At 48.8% G+C, this 20,209-nt stretch overlaps 8 protein-coding genes across 8 annotated transcripts; 5 read left to right on the top strand and 3 right to left on the bottom strand.

The window, feature by feature from the left end:
* Positions 1 to 266: 266 nt before the first annotated feature.
* FMAN_10785 (uncharacterized protein) lies at positions 267 to 1,710 on the top strand (the record flags this gene model as incomplete). Its single annotated transcript, XM_041823713.1, has 6 exons — positions 267 to 334; positions 383 to 455; positions 502 to 710; positions 762 to 898; positions 947 to 1,110; positions 1,168 to 1,710. 6 exons carry the CDS (start codon positions 267 to 269, stop codon positions 1,708 to 1,710), a joined length of 1,194 nt encoding a protein of 397 aa, XP_041689265.1.
* A 268-nt stretch (positions 1,711 to 1,978) lies between these two features.
* FMAN_10786 (uncharacterized protein) lies at positions 1,979 to 5,352 on the top strand (the record flags this gene model as incomplete). The annotated part of the gene is made up of 4 exons (XM_041823710.1): positions 1,979 to 2,091; positions 2,143 to 2,614; positions 2,662 to 5,177; positions 5,229 to 5,352. The coding sequence occupies 4 exons, from the start codon at positions 1,979 to 1,981 to the stop codon at positions 5,350 to 5,352; spliced, it is 3,225 nt and encodes a 1,074-aa protein (XP_041689264.1).
* Positions 5,353 to 5,747: 395 nt separating this feature from the next.
* On the top strand, positions 5,748 to 7,486 carry FMAN_10787 (related to RGT2-Sensor of high external glucose concentrations; the record flags this gene model as incomplete). The annotated part of the gene is made up of 5 exons (XM_041823709.1): positions 5,748 to 5,982; positions 6,029 to 6,226; positions 6,275 to 6,836; positions 6,888 to 7,130; positions 7,180 to 7,486. 5 exons carry the CDS (start codon positions 5,748 to 5,750, stop codon positions 7,484 to 7,486), a joined length of 1,545 nt encoding a protein of 514 aa, XP_041689263.1.
* A 65-nt stretch (positions 7,487 to 7,551) lies between these two features.
* Positions 7,552 to 9,531, bottom strand: FMAN_10788 (uncharacterized protein; the record flags this gene model as incomplete). Its single annotated transcript, XM_041823708.1, has 5 exons — positions 7,552 to 7,954; positions 8,005 to 8,066; positions 8,115 to 8,664; positions 8,710 to 9,372; positions 9,422 to 9,531. 5 exons carry the CDS (start codon positions 9,529 to 9,531, stop codon positions 7,552 to 7,554), a joined length of 1,788 nt encoding a protein of 595 aa, XP_041689262.1.
* A 603-nt stretch (positions 9,532 to 10,134) lies between these two features.
* FMAN_10789 (putative choline-sulfatase) lies at positions 10,135 to 11,697 on the top strand (the record flags this gene model as incomplete). The annotated part of the gene is made up of 1 exon (XM_041823707.1): positions 10,135 to 11,697. The coding sequence occupies one exon, from the start codon at positions 10,135 to 10,137 to the stop codon at positions 11,695 to 11,697; it is 1,563 nt and encodes a 520-aa protein (XP_041689261.1).
* A 246-nt stretch (positions 11,698 to 11,943) lies between these two features.
* FMAN_10790 (uncharacterized protein) lies at positions 11,944 to 15,230 on the bottom strand (the record flags this gene model as incomplete). Its single annotated transcript, XM_041823706.1, has 2 exons — positions 11,944 to 15,086; positions 15,134 to 15,230. The coding sequence occupies 2 exons, from the start codon at positions 15,228 to 15,230 to the stop codon at positions 11,944 to 11,946; spliced, it is 3,240 nt and encodes a 1,079-aa protein (XP_041689260.1).
* A 1,102-nt stretch (positions 15,231 to 16,332) lies between these two features.
* FMAN_10791 (uncharacterized protein) lies at positions 16,333 to 18,691 on the bottom strand (the record flags this gene model as incomplete). The annotated part of the gene is made up of 6 exons (XM_041823705.1): positions 16,333 to 16,431; positions 16,484 to 17,794; positions 17,845 to 17,876; positions 17,935 to 18,524; positions 18,574 to 18,631; positions 18,679 to 18,691. 6 exons carry the CDS (start codon positions 18,689 to 18,691, stop codon positions 16,333 to 16,335), a joined length of 2,103 nt encoding a protein of 700 aa, XP_041689259.1.
* A 318-nt stretch (positions 18,692 to 19,009) lies between these two features.
* FMAN_10792 (uncharacterized protein) lies at positions 19,010 to 20,057 on the top strand (the record flags this gene model as incomplete). The annotated part of the gene is made up of 2 exons (XM_041823704.1): positions 19,010 to 19,893; positions 19,946 to 20,057. The coding sequence occupies 2 exons, from the start codon at positions 19,010 to 19,012 to the stop codon at positions 20,055 to 20,057; spliced, it is 996 nt and encodes a 331-aa protein (XP_041689258.1).
* Between the last annotated feature and the right edge of the window lie 152 nt (positions 20,058 to 20,209).

The raw sequence follows: 20,209 nt of genomic DNA, 5'->3' as shown, positions 1-20,209 counted from the left end.
CCGATAATGGCGATGGGCTGATTAGGGGACCCATGCTTTCCACGTGTCTACCCTGACGGCCTGGGTCTGGATCACTGTCGTGACTGGATCTCTGGATGGCTTAACTACTGAGGTTCTGCACCCCTGACTGGCGCTGCAGATCTTGTCGTTCCTTTTTGTTACTTTTCTTGCATCCATGCCCCGGATTTTGACTGTTTTGCTTTTTAGTTCTGGGTGAAGACCCTCTTCAGTACCGACGATTTGGTATCGCATTAGCATCAGCAGCCATGTCGTCTCTCGACGCTGAGATGTGGGCGTGGTACGCCTTGACGTTGATTGTGGTGATTGCGCGAATGTGAGTACTTGTTTGGGCATGTTGAGAATTGTTGCTGACTTTGTCCAGGGCATCACGTCGTATGTTGCTCGGATCCTTCAAGCGCATGTTGGCAGATGATTACCTCATGGCCGTGACAATGGTTTGTATTTCTCCACTTTCTATTGCATGAATACTGACTTCTGCAGGTCACGTATACTGCGCTTTTGGCAATTGTCAGCGTCCTCACACGAACTCCCACCAACCTCATCAACCCCGACGACCACATCGTACTCACCCCCGAAGACATCAAACTCCGAGAATATGGATCGAAACTGGTACTCGTCACAGAACATATGCAGATGATTACCCTTTGGGGCGTCAAAGGCTGTCTGCTGTTCATGTATGGCCGACTTACGTGAGTAGTTCCTCATCGCCGACACAGTTAAAGTTTGTTAACCATTTTTAGAATGAGTTTGAAGCAAAACTTTTTGGTCAAGCTGGTAGCAGGCTATGTCGTCGTTGGATTCGTTGTCATGCAGATCTTGTGGTTTGCTGCTTGGTGCCGGCCTTTCAACCACTACTGGCAGGTTCCTCCTGATGATTGTGAGCAACCCGTTGATAAGATAAGGAATTTGTACTAATGGATCGCAGTGAATTGTTCGGCTGAGACCAATCATATGATCACCAACGCTGTCGTCAACATCTCCTCTGACATCATGATCATCCTTCTTCCTATGCCTGTCTTTCTGCAATCTCAACTGCCGCTCAAGAGAAAGATTATCCTCTGCGGTGTCTTTGCTCTTGGAATCTTCACCGTAAGTTCTCATCCGTTTCTCATCCTATCGACCTGTCAAGCTGACCTGTCTTTCAAGATCCTCGCAGCAACGATGAGCAAAATCTACAGTCTTGGTGACCCCTACGGCACAGAATGGTCCTATTGGTACATCCGTGAAGTCTCAACCGCCGTCATCGCCGCCAACCTCCCTCTCACATGGACCCTCCTTCAACGCGTCTTCCGCCTCGGTTCATTCCACGCCAAGTACGGCAAATCCTCCAACCAGCGCACTGGCGAAGGAACATCTCGATTCCGATCAGCCTACGGAAACCTCAGCAGTATGGATCGACGACCCAAAAAGACGACTTTTGTTGAGCCTGGGATGAGCTTTTCGGAGAGTCAAGAGGAGATCAACGGGAAGGATATTCCTTTGAAGATTTACCAGAAGAATGAGGTTATTGTTAATATCACTACTGAAGAGGCGTCGTCTGATAAACGATCGCCGTCACCGCCTGGCCATACTGGGTTGGAAAGGATTAATTTGCGGGAGGCGAATGCGCATGGCGGTAGTGAGAATGGGGATAAGTCAGCGAATGAGATGGAGCTTGGTGTTGTTACCAAGGTCTATCATGGAGTATAATGGGCCAACGGACTGACGAACTAGACATACATAAACTTTCCCAAGTACAACTAATACAATCACTAATCAAAATATCGGCGTCTACTCATTCGCGAACAACATCAAAGTCCTTCTTGAACTGCTGGATCTGATTGGACGACATTGTCATCCAATTGAATCTCTTCAGGGTGCTTGAAAATACACAAATGTCCCACGTGACCTCAGCTCTCAGCCTCATCTCAAAGCCCAAGAACGCTTACTCCGCATCTCATCATCCTTCCCTCGGGTGATGATGGATGGCCAAGGAAGCTCCCGGATAAGGGAAAAATACCATCCAGAGACAATAATTTCGACCGGCCTCAGTGTTATATACGTACCGGAGACCGATGCTGCAATAGTCGAGTAAGTAGCGAATGAGGCTATTTTAAGATCGCGCTGCTGAATGTACGCCAGCATTATCATGGTTCATGGTCTGAAAGGCCACCCATATAAAACATGGCGATGCAAGCAAACTCCAGAAAATGAGGATAAGCTATCCATAAACCCTGACAAAGAGGCACCAAAGTCGAGCACTTCCAAACGACTCGAGCTTAGACAAAGTATCAAGGCGTTCTTGAAAGGCTCGTCGAGCAACAGACAGGACAGTAGTCTCACCGATTCAACGTTTACCAATACTTTAGCTTTAGAAACTGGCGACGGGTCTGTTTTCTGGCCTGCCGATTTACTCCCGCAAATCTGCAAGAAGGCTCGAATTTTGACATTCGGTTATGATACCAAGATCACCAAGTTTACCTCGGGGCCGACCAACACAAACAGTATCTTCTCACATGGGAAAGACTTTTTGTTCTCTTTAGCGCGTGAATGCGTGCCGGACCGCCCTATCATATTCGTTGCTCACAGCCTTGGTGGAATATTGGTGAAGGAGGTAAATATTCCCTACGCCTCCGTGAACATATGTGTTGACCTGTTCAGATGCTAGCACTGTCGTCAAATTCAGACAACCCAACGCAAAAGGCTGTCGTTCAATCAACTGCAGCTGTCATATTCCTTGGTACACCCCACCGAGGAAGTCCTGAATTGTCAGCTATTGGTGAATGGGCAAGGTCAATGCTTAGCAGTCTGAAGTTTCAAACAACATCGACAATCTTGGACAGTCTAGGCCTAAAAACAACTGATTTAGAACGCGCCCATGAAGCGTTCTGCAGACTCTGGCACCAGTATGACTTCCAGGTGAAGACGTTCCAAGAAAGTTTTGGTCTTACCGGCATTGATCTGGGCGTCTTGGGAAATAAGGTCGTGCCTCATGAGTCTTCCTTGATCGGAGATCCGAGGGAACATGCAGAGACTCTGCAGGCCAATCACAAGCAGATGAGTCGATTCAGCGGTGCTCAAGATCCAAACTACATCAAAGTTGCTGGGGAGATCAAGACGTTCTATACGGCAATTGAGAATGCTCGTACTGACAAGCGATCTTCTATGAATATAAGAGAAGGCAACAATAACGAGCTCTTACATAAAGGAGGCGTTCCGGAGGTTCTAGACCAGAAAATATTTGAGGAGCTTCTCACAGCACTGCGCTTTGATGGGATGAATGCTAGGCGAGAGGCTATCCTGGCCCCGGCCATAGATACGGGAAACTGGCTCTTCCGAGACCCAAAATTCCGTCTTTGGACCACTGCAACTGACCGAAGTGAGAGTCTACTCTTCATTAAAGGGAAACCGGGGGCTGGCAAGTCAACCTTGATGAAAGAAACTGTGCGGATGATGAAGAATGTCCAAAGACGAGACGGCGACCGTATTTGTGCAGACTTCTTCGTCGACGCCGGTGGTGAACCTCTACAACGTTGTTCGGCTGGGATATTCCGATCGCTGCTCTATCAGATCTTATCACAGAGCACAATATGCAGCGCGGTGACCCAGATGAGCTTGGAGAGAGACGCTTTGATCTCTAGCATTAAGAGTACTGTCGCCAGTACCTTGATGCCAACAAGAGTGTTGAGTGAGACACTTTTGCAAAATTTGCTCGTCCAGACGTTTTGGTATCTAGGGTCTCTCGGTATACCGGTGTTTATTTTCGTGGATGCGCTCGACGAGCTGAGTGTCGAGATGCAGCGACAGCAAGTTGACTTCTGGAGTATGCAGCAACAATTCTTTTCGGGGCCAAGAACATGTCTGTCCTGTAGAGAATTTCCAAACATCACCGTCGATGGCTGCCTGGAGCTTAGCTTGGGTGCGTACAAGCAGGACGATATCCTGAAATACATCACACAGCGACTTGGCACACGGATTTCGAAACATGAAGATTCCTGGAGGCAGAAGCTCACGGAAAGGATTAACTCTCTGTCCTCAGGGGTTTTCCTCTGGGTAGTTTTGGTAGTGGATGAGGTTCTCCAGAGCTATGATAACGGCACCAGTCTGCGTGGGCTCCTCCGGCGCGTCGAAGAAACGCCCTCGGAGCTCAACAAGCTATACGAAAGGATGTTACTCTTCAACGCCGCATATGAGAATCGTTTGATGACTGAAAGGATGTTTCAATGGGTACTTGCAGCAAACAGACCACTACGCCTGGATGAGTGGCATCACATTCTCGCTTTTATCCAACCGTCAAAGCCAGCTTCGCTTTCAAAGTGGCGAAGATCAGAGTCATATACTGAGAACGACCATCAGCTTGAAAGAAAGATTAAGACCTTGTCGAGAGGATTATTGGAAGTCAGCACCAAGCAACACGATGTCCTGGCGGAGAAGAATGGCGATGTGTCATCCATTAATGGTGGTATGGGATCGCTGGACCATGAAGAGGGATCAGCTCGTGTCGTGCGCGTTATCCATCAGTCTGTTTACGACTTCTTCATACACAAAGGGGGCTTCCAGAAATTAGGATTGGAGAGCGTCAACCCTCTTGCGGACTGCCATTGCACCATTGCCAATACATGCATCGATTACTTGTTCATCCCTGAGCTGGATGAATATGTCGTTGCCCGACAACGAGTAAACATGGCTAGTCTAACCAGTGCCTCGTTATGCTCGGAGGCTCATCTCGAAGCTGAAGAACCGCCAGAGGTAGATTATCAGCGAAACAATCGGGGGTCTAGACATGGTTTTGAGGGTTTGAAGACATTGCGCCCCTGGCAGCCTTCTGAAGTCATCGAGGACTGGCTTGCCGGAGGTGCTTTATCGTCATATACAGGTACCATTGCAAATTCTGCCAAGAACTCTGTCTCGCGTGAGTCTCTTGCCGCCGCTCGATCGCAGGTTCTAGACGACTACCCAGCGCTACTCGTATATGCAATCACAGAATTCATGGTACACATTGATCTTGCAGAGTTGGATCTTAATCCCACACAGGCAACACGGAGTCTCATCGCGAGATTGGGAGATGACACTATCTGGAAACGTCTGCGGACCCTACAGCAGGAGAAGCGCGCGCGACAGAGAACCTCCGAGTGGCTTGAAGCGGTGGCACAGAACCGGCTACCTCCTCGTCCAAAGTAAGTGGCTCTATACGTCACCTATTGCCAAAATCTGACGGGCCAAAACAGGGTGTCTTCGCATATCCCAGTCCCGAAAAATGGCCCTAGAAGTCCAAGAAGCATCACGAGTTTTAGCTCGGCGAGTAGTTTTAGCCATCGGAGTTATGCATCCCATGGAAACAAGAAAGACTAACTGAACAGGCCGAGTTGGATGATTCCAGGGATGGATGACTTTGATTGATGTTGGCTTGTGTAACAAATTCCGCAGTCGACTTTTGCTAGTGAATGGCTTGACGCTAGAGTTGTCTTCTAACTTTACTTTGCTGAGTCGGATCTCGTCCTCGGATGTCGTATGTGGATCACCCAATTCCGGATCTCGTCCCTCGGGGAGTTCACGCCCAATTTTCTGGGGTAAACCACAATTCCAGTGGCTCCAACAAGGATCTACCATCAAAATCGCCCCAATTCGTCAAACAATCCCAACCATCACGACATCTCTAGCCTCGTCCTCACAAGTCTACCACTCTCCATATAAGTCCACAGCTCCAGCCTTCATCATGACAACTTAACCACAAGCACATCTCCATCATGGGCGTCTTTACAAAGTTCCGCTTCTTCAACCGACGACTCGCGCTATCGTGCGTGCTCATCGCTGTGTCGACGTTCAATTATGGGTTTGACAACCAAGCTTTTGCTACGACGCAGGCGATGGACGCGTTTGATAAGCAGTTTGGCGTGTGGAATGAGAAGACGGGGACGTATGTTCTTGAACCGTCATGGCTTTCGCTGTTTAACAGTTTGAACTACATTGGTTTTGCTGCTGGTGAGTATAGCGCGAGGTTTGGGTGTGCTTTGCTGATGATGTGCAGGTGTTTTGATTGGAACGTGGATTTCTTCGCGATGGGGAAGACGGTGGTGTATGTTTGTCATGAGCGTGTATGCTCTTGGTACGGCGACTATCGCTGTCACGTCTTTCCATCGTGAGCAGATCATGGCAGCTCGAATCCTCAACTATGTCTACGTCGGCATGGAGCTTGGTGTTGTTCCAACCTTTCAGTCCGAGATAGGTTCGTGATACTTCAACAAACAGCCATTTCCATCGCTAACAATGACAGTGCCCGCCCAAGCTCGTGGCTTTATGGTCGGATCCTACCAACTCAGCCTCGCAGTCGGCGGCCTCGTCATCAACAGCATCTGCTTCGGAACAAGCTCGCTCCCCGACAACCGAGCCTGGCGAATCCCTCTCGGCATGTTTTACATCGTGCCTAGTATTGTCGTCGCAGGCATCTGGTTTGTTCCCGAGTCGCCGCGATGGCTGCTACGCAAGAATAGAGTTGAAGAGGCGCGAAAGAGTCTCCAGCAGATCCGTGAAGGTGCTTTTACAGACGAAGAGATCGATGCTGAGTTCACGGAGCTGAAGGTCTCTTTGGAACAAGAGACTGAACAAGGAAAGTTCGTTGAACTTGTGAGAGGTATTAACCTCAAGCGAACTCTGATCGTTATGGCTGTCAACTTCTATCAGCAGGCTGGTGGTCAAGCTTTCGTGTCGCAGTATGGTACCATCTACGTCAAGTCGCTTGGGACCATCAACCCGTTTGGCTTCAGTCTGATCACCTCAGCCATCAGCATCGTTTCAATTACATGTATCCTTCTATGGACGGATATCATTGGTAGACGGTATGAGACCTGCCTGATTTGTATCACCGACTAAAGCTGACCAATATCTAGTGTTCTCATGATGGCCTCGTCTATTACCATGTTTGCTGCCATGATGACCATGGGCGGCCTTGGTATCGTGACTCCCGTCGATGATTCAAGAAAGAAGGGGGTGATCAGTATGATGGCTGTGTTTGCTTCTGGCTTCGGAATGGGTTGGGCACCTCTCGTCTACGTCGTCACCACTGAGCTGTCAGCTCTTCGACTCCGTGATCTTACATCGCGAGTTGGCTTCACCACCAATGTCATCATGAAGTAAGCCCGCTACTTACTTGCTTTTGTTATAGTACTGACAAAGATTCAGCTTCACCGTCAACTTCAGCATCCCATATCTCATCTACGACAAGTACGCCGGCTTGAATAGTAAAGTCGGCTTCATCTTTGGAGGCATCATGGCTACTGCTCTCGTGTTTGTCTACTTCTGCGTCCCTGAATGCAAGGGTAAGACGTTGGAGCAGGTCGACTTCTTGTTTAACCAGGGTGTTCCGATCCGACAGTTTGGCAAGGTCGATGCGGCGGAGATGATGCGCGCTACACAAGAGGAAGACGGCTTGGGCAAGGTGCAATCCGATACCAAGGATAATGCCTTGACAGCTGAACAGCGAGTCTAAGTAATGGATGGGTATGGTACAAAGTTGAGGCGGGGGGAAGTGTATTGAGATCGCCAACTAGCTCCTTAATATTGAGGTGCATTAGCATCAGTATAAGCATTCATCTGTAGATCAAAAGGATCCAACGGAAAGCCAAGCTCTTGATCTCCAAACACCATGTCAGTCGAGTTGATAGAGTCATAGTTGATGAGCGGATATCCAAGGGACGAGAACGAACCCAATGATCCATCCCCAGTTGACCCTGTGAGACCTTGTTCATCGCCTTGAGCTGGGAAGGACCAGATGTCTTGCCCTACAGAGTTCTCAAGAACTGCAGACTCGAGAGACGTCTCCGGTATCTCTTCGCCAGTGTTGGACTCTGGTGGTCGGATTGCCGGGTCTTCTTCTTCCTCATCTTCTGGAGCAAAGGCATGCTTCGAACGACGATGCAGCTTCTCCTGCAGACGGAGTGTACCTGGCGACCCACTTCTGAAGTACTCGTTAGCTATAGGATCGAGGTAGCAATGACTGTGACGTACGGCGAGCCAGGAGATATGTGTCTAGTACCTAATCGTGGTATGAGGTTTTCGATGTCGGTGATCTACACCTCGGTTAGCCTCCTCGCCCATAAGACGGAACGAATACTCACACATGAGCCAATCCAACCAACTTCAACTCGACTACCCGAAACAATGAGTAGAATGTCCATAAACTTCTGCTTGATCACCGGTAACGATGAGTCTCCGTGTAATGGAAGCAGAGCAGCCAAGTGATCAACCATCTTGACGAATTGGTACGTCACTACTGCAAATGTTGGTGTCCCGACACGACTACTAGTCTCCATCTGTCGAACCTTTGACCACATGCCGATGTATTTCAGTGCCGTCTGTAAACACTGTTGCTGGCAGTAGTCGATATATTCTCGTGGCGTTTGGCCGACTGCTTCTGGCGACACGGCTTCTCGGATACCAGGGATGAGAAACCGGTGAAGGTCGCAGCGAGAACTGAACAGAATTGTATGGAGGGTTGTATATGTGCGTGCTTCCTCTGAATGACACATTATCATAAGTCTGTTATCAGTGAGTTGCAACTCATCTGGAAGTGACTCTTCAAAAGATGTCAGCTCGAGGTCCAGGGAGCGCAACTGGCCCCTGCTGAGATATGGACTGGCTCCGCTGAGGATGACCTGTCTAGTGTATCTTGGCCCGTCAGCAAAACCCCATTTTGCAGGATTGGCGTCTCACCTCAGAACTCTATCTCGAATGTCATACAGCCGCATCAAGTAAGCCAAAACATTCAAATCTGTATCATTCTCATTCTTACTCCGTAAAAACGGCGCTTTTGATCTTGAGCCAAGCTGAAAGTTATGATGACTGCACGGTAAGCGGATATGCATTCTTTGCGTTGGACAAACAGTCAGATCCTCGATGCCACCACAGAAGATTTTGTCAACGGAGTAGATAGACCACATCAATCGACGGAGACATTCTTGTTTGACTGGATCGATAGCTGGGCGTTCATAGTTGAGCCTCTTGGTGAATGCAACTCTTGATGCGATTGAGAGAAGAACCCATACATCGCCAGTGAAACGCATGGAGAACAGAAATTTGATCACAAGCATGAGAGCTTGTAGTTTGGGTATTGACATATCGCCCATCTGATTGACCAACTCGTGCTGAACTTGCTTTATCCAATTATGCGCTGGTGAGGTCTCTGAGTGATATGTTGGTGCAAGTCGCAGTGCTGAAGCGCAGATAGCTTTGAGTAAAGTCTTTTCAAGTTTTCCCTGACTCCATTCTGCGATTGTTGTAGCTTTGTGAAGAAAGACACAGTCGGCGATGTCGGACTTGTCAAAGTATGTGTCCAGATATTGGCGAATGGTATCTCGATTCTCAAGCTCAAAGACCCTTTCTGAATATCAGCGGGAGGTAGACATGTACAGAAATTGGAGTTTACCGCTGTGGTCCACTGGTCACACTAGTAGACGTGTCCATTGGCGATGCCTGACTGGGTGCTGATCCATATTGTGACTGGGAAGTGCTCGCCGGCGAAGTCTGTACCTCCATACCAATATCGACACTAGAACTCCCCGGCTCGTCACCGAATACACATTCCTGTCCTTGTGACTGACATCGGTTACAAGGACATGTCCCGGAGCACTTTGACTTGGCACTCCGACAGGCCGCACAAGCCTTCAGTATTCTCCGCCTCTTGATACCCGCCTGCGTTACATCCTCCCCATGACCCGTCACTTCAATCGCATCCCCCGCAACATAGCTACAAGTCAATTCCAACCGCTCACAGCGTATGCACCCCGTAATTCGTCGATCGCATTTAACCTGATGGCCTAGATTAGTGGAGAACCCCGCAAACCGTAACAAGAGCACGAACCTTTCTCGCTCGACATTGTTTACACGCGAGTTGCGGGGACGATCTTTCCATTGTACGAGATCCGAACGAGTTCCTGGCTTTGGGTGAGGAGTGGGGTTTGCTGGGTCTTTACATAGCAGAGTTTCAAGCACGTCAGCCCGAGGTTGGATGACGAGGGGGCGAGATCCGGAGAACGAGATCCGAAGCTAACTTACGCGAGGGTGTTAGCTCATGACTAGATAACTACGACTACAAACTCAACATTGAAGGACTGAATTTGTTGCTCATAGCATTTCACAATGTCGCAATCTCATAGTCTTCCTCCGAAACCACTGCCTTTGAAGGTTGAGTCCAAAAATGGAGGAGAGAGGCCGAATTATATCATTTTCATGCCTGATCAATTGAGATATGACTCTCTCGGCTGTACAACTGGTCCCGATTCTGAGATCAAGACTCCGAATATCGATGCATTCGCTGCAAGGGGAAGCCTTTTCACCAATTGTTTCACGCAAGCTTCTGTGTGTTCACAATCGAGATGCAGTATGTTTACTGGAACATATCCTCACGTCAGCGGTCATCGGAGCCTTGAGAACCTCATCAAGCCATGGGAACCGAATATCTTTCGGAGTCTGAAAGAGTCGGGCTATCATGTTGCCTGTCTTGCACCACGAGGCGACACTTTTGCACCAACTGTCACGGAGCTGAGTCTTAGCGAATACGGGTTCTTAGAGACACCGGAGTTTACGCCAAAATTTGCTGGTGGTGGACGAGAGGTTGATGAGAGTATCTGGGGGCGATTATTCTATCGTGGATTGAGAGATGCGGACAAGGCGTTGGACTACGATGAAGCTGTCGTGAGATCTGCTTTGACGTGGCTGGACTGTCCGCCTACGGATAAGCCATGGGTTCTGTTTATGCCTCTCATCTTTCCGCACTGCCCATTCCAAGTCGAGGAGCCGTACTTTTCGATGTACGATCGGTCTAAAGTCTCAAGTGTTGAAGCGACGGTCGAAAAGAAAACGGGATATGAACCACGGTATATGAAGTCGATTCGAGAGAAGTACGGCACTCATCGTGCGACGGATGAAATTTGGAGGGAGATCAAAGCCACATACTATGGAATGATCACAAGATTAGATGATCAGTTCGGAAGGGTTCTCAACAAGGTCGATGAGCTCGGCATCTGGAAGGATACCGTCACCATGTTCTTCACTGATCATGGTGAGTATCTTGGAGACCATGGACTCATTGAGAAGTGGCCTTCAGGTCTCTCCGAGACTCTGGTACACGAGCCTCTCATCATTGGTGGCGCCGGACTTCCAGAAGGAAAGAGAATTGATGCCATGACCGAAATGGTGGACTTGGTGCCTACGATGCTGGAGACATCTGGAATCGGAGAGTCATTCGCTCATAATGGTCTGTCATGGATTCCTCTTCTCTGCGGCGATGCCACAACGTATAAGCAGTATTCTTTCTCAGAAGGTGGCTTCCTCACTTCTGAAGAGCCCATTCTCGAACAAGCGCCCTACCCCTATGATCTCAAAGCTGGGCTTCAGCACGAGGATACCACGTTGGTTGGAAAGGCTATTTCGCTACGTGATGAAAACTGGACTTACGTATACCGACTGTACGAACCGGCGGAGTTGTATCATCGACATAACGACCCTCATGAGCTACATAATCTGGCTCATGATCCGGATCATAAAGAGTTGGCGGATAAATATGAGAAGGCTACGTTGAAGTGGCTGTTGGAGGGAGCTGATGTTATGCCTTGGACGAAGGATCCGAGATTTCCGGAGGTTAAGTTGAAGAGTCCAAGGGAGCAGATGGAGGAGAGGCTGAAGGAGGTAAAGAGTGATTAGCTCCCAAACTCTAGAGATTGAGGATAAAGTACGGTTTAGAAAGCGACGCAGCATAGGTCAACGATGCATAGAGAAGATCAGCCACGATCAGAATAAACAGACGCCAGACAGGAGAAGTGTGTTCATAAATCAATTGTAGAGATACTAGAAGAGAGCTGAAGTACAAATGAAAGTCGAATGACTGAATGTTACACGTGTGTATAAAGAAAGCTGCTGAACCAACCGATGAAAACTCCAATCACGCACTTATAAAACCTCACGAACAGGCAAGCTCCAGTTCTCTGGATGCTTCCACTTGGTCTCCATCTTCTCACCATCCAACTTGAAAGCATCCCCGAAAGACGCTGACTCGACTCTATGATGTCCACCAACTGAACTCTGCGCATTTCGCAGAATCGACAGGTAGAACGACTCATCCTTGTCATCCTCACCAGCCTTGCTCTGGTGGCTGTGATGAGCCCACTTCAGCCTCTTAGCCTGGTCCGTTACCAGCTCGGCAAGATCATCACGGCCTGAAATAGCATCGCTGTCCATGTTGCCGATCTGCTCGAGAAGATGAACATGGATGTCTCGTGCAGCTCTGTGATTCCCGCACGTGTTGTGGAAGCTCGCACGGAGAGTCTCACAGTCGACTGTGAGATGGTGAAGAGAACCGTAGACGTCGCGAAGGTTGTAGCAGATACTCTCGATGAGAGACATGGCAGCTGATTGATGGCCAGCAGCGAACTTGACCTCACAGAGTCGACGGCCAGTAGCAACGGTCGCAGCGCCGGACCAGTTGCGGCTCATGCGTGTATCCCAGAGATACTGAAGGATACGCTCAAGCATAGAGAAGTTCTTTCTCTCACCGAGGAGACGAATGATGACGTTCAATTGATCAAATGGAATGGTGCCAAAGTCAATGTCAAGACGACCGACCTTGAGAACCTCGACAAGAATCTCTGATGAGATTTGCTGGAGCTCAATGATGATATGATCATGATCATGAGTATGGCGACGCGAGAAAGACTCTGAGATCTTGAAGGCAAGCTTGACAACATGAGAATGTTTCGTCTTGGTGAGTTGTCGGAAGTAGACTTGCGACCACTTCAACAGCTGAAGCGAGACCTTGAAGTCCTTAGCCTTGTAGACCTGAAGACCAACTTCAACCAAGCGCTCAAGAATGTCGATATGAACAACCTTCTTGTTGACGTTGGAGAGAGTCAACTCAAAAAGCTGCCAGAGTAATTCAGAAGAGACAGATGTTGAGCAGAAGCCCTTGAACATCTCCCACATATCCGTACGGAGCTTTCGCACCTCAGTCTGTCGACCCTTGAGCTCAAGGAAGGCGATGAGACGAGCACCAGCGGCAAGACGCATGTGGATAGGACGGCTGGAGGTTCTGACGGAGATGGACCATGCTTCGTAGAGACAGGTCTCGGTGTAGACGTCGCGGATGATGATGTCGAGCATGTTCTCGCGTTCATAGCCGCAGAGAAGTTGCTCAAAAGCATGGATGAAGATGAAACAGCGTCGATCAAGATGTGCAAGGCGATCTTCATGACCGAAGCCACAGAAACCTTCGACTTTGCTCTTCTCACCCATGAGAACTTCTTCCTTCAGAGTCTGGATGAACTTGATACCAAACTCGACAGAAGATAGCTCACGGTACATCTTGGCCAAGCTGCGAGCGATGTCAAAGAGGACGATCTCATTGCGCTCTTCAATGAGGAGACCGACGATGTACTCCTCGATGACCTTGATGGCAACGGTGATACTTTCGCGACGCTTCTGCTTGCGATGGTAGTCGACGATGCGGGTCAGTGCTACCAAGACCTTCTCATGGGAGTAGGAGAGTTCCCACTTGAGAGAGACAAAGGAGTCAATGAGGAGGGTTTCGGCGCGATGACCGAGATCGCAGTGGGACTCGAAGAGGACTGAGAGGCGATACTTGGCGATCTCGAGGAGAGCGATGATGGAGTCGCCCTCTTCGCAGCAGTGAATGTCGAACTGACATAGCTCCTCGTAGATAGAAACAGCTTCGACGTATCGAACCGTGTCAATCTCAAGAATCTTGGCGAACTCAATGCTCGCACGAATGTAGTATGCATGCGTAGCGCCAAAGTCAGCGAGAATTACAGCTCTAAAGCTCTCTGCCAGATGTAGTCGTTCAGTGTGTTGTTCGTGAACACCAAGGATGATGAGGTACTCTTGATACACCTCGAACCACTGCTCAGAGCTGATGATTTCGTGCTCATGACGATGCTTCTCAATTGAGTTCCACAGGAAGCGGAACCAAGTGAGAGTCTCGGCGTGTTCGCTGTGTGACTTGTGTAGAGAAAGACAGACTTTCATGAGGATGGAGATGTAGGCTGGGGGACAGGAGTCGAGACCAAAGTCGCCGAAGCCACGGAGGATGATGAGGAGTGAGTCGACAGATCCGTGGCATTCGAGCCAGTGGTTGAGATGACACATGTGGAACTCGGCTTTGAGCTGCGTGAGTCTGACGATGATGATCTCAAAGCGAGATTCGAATTGTGCGACGATGGTCTTCTCACTCCCGCCAGAGCGATGTGTACCAAAAGAGGCAGTGATGTCGACAACAATATCAACGATCATAGCAAGGGAAGACTGGAAGATGGAAGTGACTCGGTGCGAAGCATGGCTCGCTTCCAACTTCTCAACCATCTTAACGACCGTCCCCATCGCATCATCAAGGACAGTAAAGAAACGCTCAACAGCGAACCCATACTTACCAGCGAAGCCTAGAAGTGTCTTGCACGATGAGAGAACAAGCGCAGAGCTATCGTACGTCAACACCTCAATCATCTTGATCGCCGTCATGATCTTGTCAAACTTCTTCGCAAAAGCCTCAGCTTTCTTGAGGGTTTTGTCAAGACGACTGCCCTTCTCAGGCATGTATCGCAAACGCTCGTTCGTAACCATCGCAAGAAACTCCTTCGAAGTAATGGAGCGACCAAAGTCGAGAGGTTTACCGCAGACGCGAGCATATCGATCAATAGCCCTTTGCATATGCGAGTCAAGCTCGAATGAGAACCCTTCGTAGTCTACTCCATGCTTCCAAATAGCTTGCGTGTCGTATAACTCGCTTGCATAAGAGGAAGAAGAGAAGGAATAGTCTCGCTTAGAGATTATAGACATGGCCTTTGAGCCATGGCGTGTCGTTGCGCTGGAGAAGTCGCGGTGCGAGAGAACTGTTGTAGTACCGGTGCCATACTCAAAGACTGAAGAGCGAGCGGGCGCGACGATACTTTCGGTGTCGTGGTGGTGGATTATACTCTCGGTGGGCTCGTCGTCTGAAGACACGGAGCCAGAGCGGACGGGGCGTGTTTGCACGGTGGTGAGCCAGTTGGACTTGACGTTTGAGGGGGCTGACTCCAGCTGGTGGACTAGAGAGTGTTAGTTAAGAAAGAGGTACAAAGGGAGGGGGATGTACGTTTGGCTTGGCTGAGCATGGTGTCTGTATCACTGTTGAAGAAGATATCTGCAAACATGAGAACTGCCTTCGAGTTTGGCATGGAAGCGAGGACCATCGTGGGAGATATACCTAGTGATGGGGGGCTTATCTGTCTTCACGCGGGAGGCAGGGTGGCCTAGATGAACTAGTGGTTTGAGGAGAGCTGGACAGTGAGACAATCCGAAGCCCCGAATGTGACGCCCTGGACTTCATTTCCACAAGTTCAGCCATATCACCTCGAATGGCATATCACACTCTCGAGGCTTCATCACATGAACTAGCTATCCCTGAAATTGTTATGGGCCGAGACCCTTATTTTCAGCTATCGCTCGGGTAAGCCACAGCGCCTTGAACGGGGACTAGTGGATCTAGATTTGGGCCATGTTTCAATATGTGATTCAGCGCCACGCTGGAGGTCAGCTCGCCACGAGGGAGATAAGGAATGTGGCTAAATTGGGAGACGCGCCGTGCCGTGATGGAGTATGGGGAAGTCGAGCGAACGTGCTTTAGATTAGTCTGTTTCGATGCTCATCCGCTGGGATAATGTACGAAGGGTGGATAGTAGATTGGCCAATTGAACTTTAATAGTGCCGTAAAATCAACAACGATGAGTAAATTTGACACTGTAATGAAATGGCATCTTCAATTGCGCTCTTAATTATCAGTGTTGATCGCGTCTTGACTCCCTGACTTTGGCTGGCACGCGTCCAGCCAGCCGGGGTAGCAGCTCAGCTCCAGCCATATCAGCCACATTGGCCGAATCGGGATGACTATCATTGACGCCTTTGAGACATGCATATATAGCTTTTCGATTGAGCCAATAACATGGCGCAAGAACTGCACTTAATTTATTGGCCTGATGAATACGAGGCCTCGACTTGGCTGTATAGTGGCGAAATCGCTGGATAGATCGAGCATATGCATCACATTGCCACAGATTGTTTAACACGGATTTAATTTGCCCTTCAATAGTCTGAAGTAAGTAGACGACTGAGAAGGGAGAGCTCCGGACCGTCCAGTGCCCGAGAACGTCCTCTACAGCCCATAGGCGCTGAGGTTATCCCCGTTCTGGGTCTTCAGCCGCAAGCCACAATATCGACTACGCATGCCCCAAATCACATTCAGTAATGGATAATCCTTCAGCAACGCCACTTCTCGGAGGAATCCTCCAACACCAATCATAACGATTCCAGAGGTCCAGCCGTGTCCATGAGCCACATATCTAAATCAAAGTCTTGAATGCTGCTAGGATCTTGGATCTGATTATCGAGAAGGCTCTGAGAAAATTGTTAATAAGCCTGATGTGCGGAGTACGACTTCAAGACCTACCCAGTCGATGCTGTCCATCACGTCGAAGTTGTTTATCATATAATCAGGTGTTTCTGTGTCTGTTGCAGAAGCTGGCCAGCCCAGAGCAGTCGTTGAAGCTGACGATGTGTTGATGAAGTCGTTCACGCGGCGGATGGTCGAGTCTAGAGCGTGAGAAACGATACGTCCTTCTGAAGTCTCTGACGAACTGGACCATATTTCATGGGCTTTTTTGATAATCTTCAAGTTCTTGTGACTTTCTTCTTCCTCCGTAGTGGCTCCGGTTCTCATACTGTTTCGTATACCAACAGTCAGATCCAAGCAGATAACCATAGCAGCCAAAGTAAAATCGCTCAGTGTCAAAGACGTGATCATCCACTTCTTATCATGCAGCAAGCCACCTGGCAAAGTAAGCTGATGTATCTCAGCCTGTCTCTCAAGCAACCTTTCCGCTGCCTCGAGAGAGGCCTTTCTTGAGAACGCAAACCTGCTGTCTTGTCTGTCTGTCAAGTATTGCCGATGAAGAACTATAATGCTCTTGAGGTGCAGTAACTCTATGGTTGTTCTGCTCATTATGATACTAATGTCGTCGACGATAAAGCTACTGAGAGGTCTGTACTTGAAGCTATCGGGAATCTTATCATAGACTGCCCTGACTTCAGTGTCTAGTAAGATTGTCTCTTCATAGGACAGCGGGGTAAGGTATCGAGTATGTTTCACCACCTTCTTGAACATGCTCATCACAGAAGCTTTGACGATAGCATATGAGATAGTCGTATTCTCAGAAAGAGACCTAGACGGAGGGAGCTGTGCGATACCAGGATAAAAGTCCGATTGTTTCAGATTCCTCGGCAACTCGGTATCACAGAAGTCTGATGGTATCATGCTTGGAAGGCCCATCTGGAACGACATGAGAGAATCAAGCTGATACAAACAGACCCAGACTCGTCTCCTCATCTCCCCGTCAAACGGAGAGATCCTAGAGCCTGGTACTTTGGTCGAATCTCGATGATGACCCTTGCATATCGCAAGTTGCACTACCTTGCCCATGAGAAACCAGAGGTTAGTGTCAGAGACTTTGGCACGTAGCCAGCATCCGACGAGAAGAAGAAGAAACGCTTCAACGGCATGTTCATTGGCGGCGGTGTAATTACTCAGGAGCAAACATTCCTGAGTCTTCTTGGAGAGAGCTTTGCTAGATGGTATAGGGAATTGAGAAGAGCGCGCCATGCCTGAGATTTCGTAGACACCTGCCGATAGACTGAGAAGAGCGAGAAGTAGTGATATCCACACCGGTGATGTTTCTGATGGCGAGTCCCAGAATAATTCATACTGAGGTAATATTAGCCAAGCCACAGTCAGACGTTTCGCAGGGAGCCTACCTCTTGTTGGAATTTGGTCGGATGCAGGATAGCTACCATTCTATTGTCAGCGTCAACCAAAAAAATAAACCAAACTTGAGAGTAGCTTACGCATCATGGTGTAGTGAGACAGGAAGAACACAGACACCAGTGTATCACAAACTTGTCGTGGCGGCAAAGCTAATAGGATATGCTCAATTGATAACCCGGAGGGAGATCCCATGTCAAAGTCTGCTTCATTGGTGGACGCGTCATTGTTCAGTGTGACTGAACTCAGAGTCGAGGCCTGCGGGCTGACAGCAGGCAACTCATCGCGAATAGCTCTGATGTTTTCGAGGATCGAAGTCCAGTGGCTCGAATCGACTTGGCCCATGAGGGCGCTAGAGACGCTGTCACTGCCACTATTGGTGAGAGCCTCTGATCTGGAGTGGTCGGAAAGCTGAATGTTGTTAATCCCTGCTATCCCATGTTCCTTATGAATCGTGTCCTCATTTTTATAGGCGGAAGACGTAGGGTTTGATTCCTGGGTCCTTTGAGCAACCGTGGCGATCAGACTCTCCAGGTTCTTAAGTCGGTCAGCGACAGTTTCAGCCTTCTCGACACGCTTATCATGTCTATCAGCATTGGAAGCATAGTGACAAAGCGTTTGCTTATTCCGCTTGATGCACGAGTCGCAAGGTAGACTTCTGTTACATTTTAACCTGGTCCAGTCAGCGTCATCGTCTGTACCTCCTGGCAGCTGGGTCTCACTTTCGTGTGCGGCACGGTTCGCAGGACTTGGGCGGTCGGTTCCGCTTCTCAACTTTGGCTGGATATCGTCAGCGTTTGTAACTGAGTCGCTGGAGATCTTCTTACTTGCTCCAATCATGGCTTCTGCCAGTTTTAATGCTTGTTGAAGGAATGTGCTGTTGGATGGAGGGAGATAAGCAATGCTGACGGAGATCGGGGACGGGGCGGATTTAATAACCCCGCGATGTTCTTATTGGCTGCCGATGCAAGCGGAGATATTAAACCCACTTTGGCCATGGAGTTTGTAGAGTCAATGTACGATATATAAGAACGACAATGGCCGTTTAATATTTTATCGTATTATCATCATCAATCACTCGCATCAATACATTCATTCCTAGAAAATTACTTTCATCTTATTTCCAACTTTTATTCCTCCTCTACATTCACAGCTACCATGTCAATCGCCTCAAGTCTCTACGGTATCAGCGGTACCATCTACTCCAACCTCTTCATCAACCTCCCATACCCCGAAACAAAAGATGACCTATCCGACAAAATCATGATCGTCACTGGCTCCAACACTGGTCTTGGCTTCGAAGCGAGTCAACACCTTCTCCGTCTTGGGGTCGGTAAACTCATCATGGCAGTTCGCAGTCTTGACAAAGGCGAAACAGCACGAAAGGAACTGCTCCAGTTGACGAAGAGGGCTCCAGAGTCTATCGAAGTTTGGCACCTTGATATGGCAAGCTATGAATCTGTCAAGTCTTTTTCTGCTCGTGCCATAGCTGAGTTGCCTACCATTGACGTTGTGTTGGCCAATGCCGGTCTTGCAACGTCGGACAAGTTCTCAATGGCGGAGGATAATGAGAGAACAATGACGGTCAACGTCATATCTACTTTTCTCTTGTTCTTTCTACTGCTGCCTAAGCTTCGGAAGTCTTCATACCCTGGCAAATTCGTCATTCCCAACTCAGCAACTCATTATTGGGCTCCCGTCAAAGAGCTGATACCCGATGAGAAGGCGGGAAAGATCTTCTCACGCCTCAACGACCCCGAAAAGTCCATCATGGAATCTCGGTACTACGTCAGCAAGCTTATAGTGCTTTATATCACTCGTGAGATCGCATCTCGCCTCAGAGCCACCGAGAAGTCAAGTGTCATCATCAACGCGCCAAATCCAAGTTACTGCAAATCAGGTCTCATGCGAGAGAAGCAAGACGTTGCGCCACCAGACTTCCTGGCTCGGTCAACAGAAATGGGAAGTCGTGCCCTTGTTACTGGAGTCTTGGCTGGTCAAGAAAGCAATGGGCAGTACATGAATAATTGTCAAGTTCGCGAGTAAGCTTTCCTTCATTACGTGCCAATTTTCTCCAAGCTAATATCGTCGTAGGCCCGCTTGTCATGTCACGAACAAGACTGGCGCAAAGATCCAGGCTGCACTCTATAAGGAGCTGTTGGAGAAGTTGGATATCATCGCCCCTGGAGTGTCTAAGATTATCTAGAGTCGTGCGGGTCACCGAATGGCCATTTCGTTTACTTGTCTTTTCCTTCATAATTTAATAATAGATCTCAGGTCGCGCCGGTCATTAGAATAGAATATCAATACTTATGTTAAACATTGCACCGTGTTTCCTTGTTTCTGTAGTTGACCACA

Source organism: Fusarium mangiferae (genome assembly GCF_900044065.1).
Source record: "Fusarium mangiferae strain MRC7560 genome assembly, contig: FMAN_scaffold016, whole genome shotgun sequence".
NCBI classification, from domain to species: Eukaryota; Fungi; Ascomycota; class Sordariomycetes; order Hypocreales; family Nectriaceae; genus Fusarium; species Fusarium mangiferae.
This window is presented reverse-complemented; position numbering and strand designations above follow the sequence as displayed.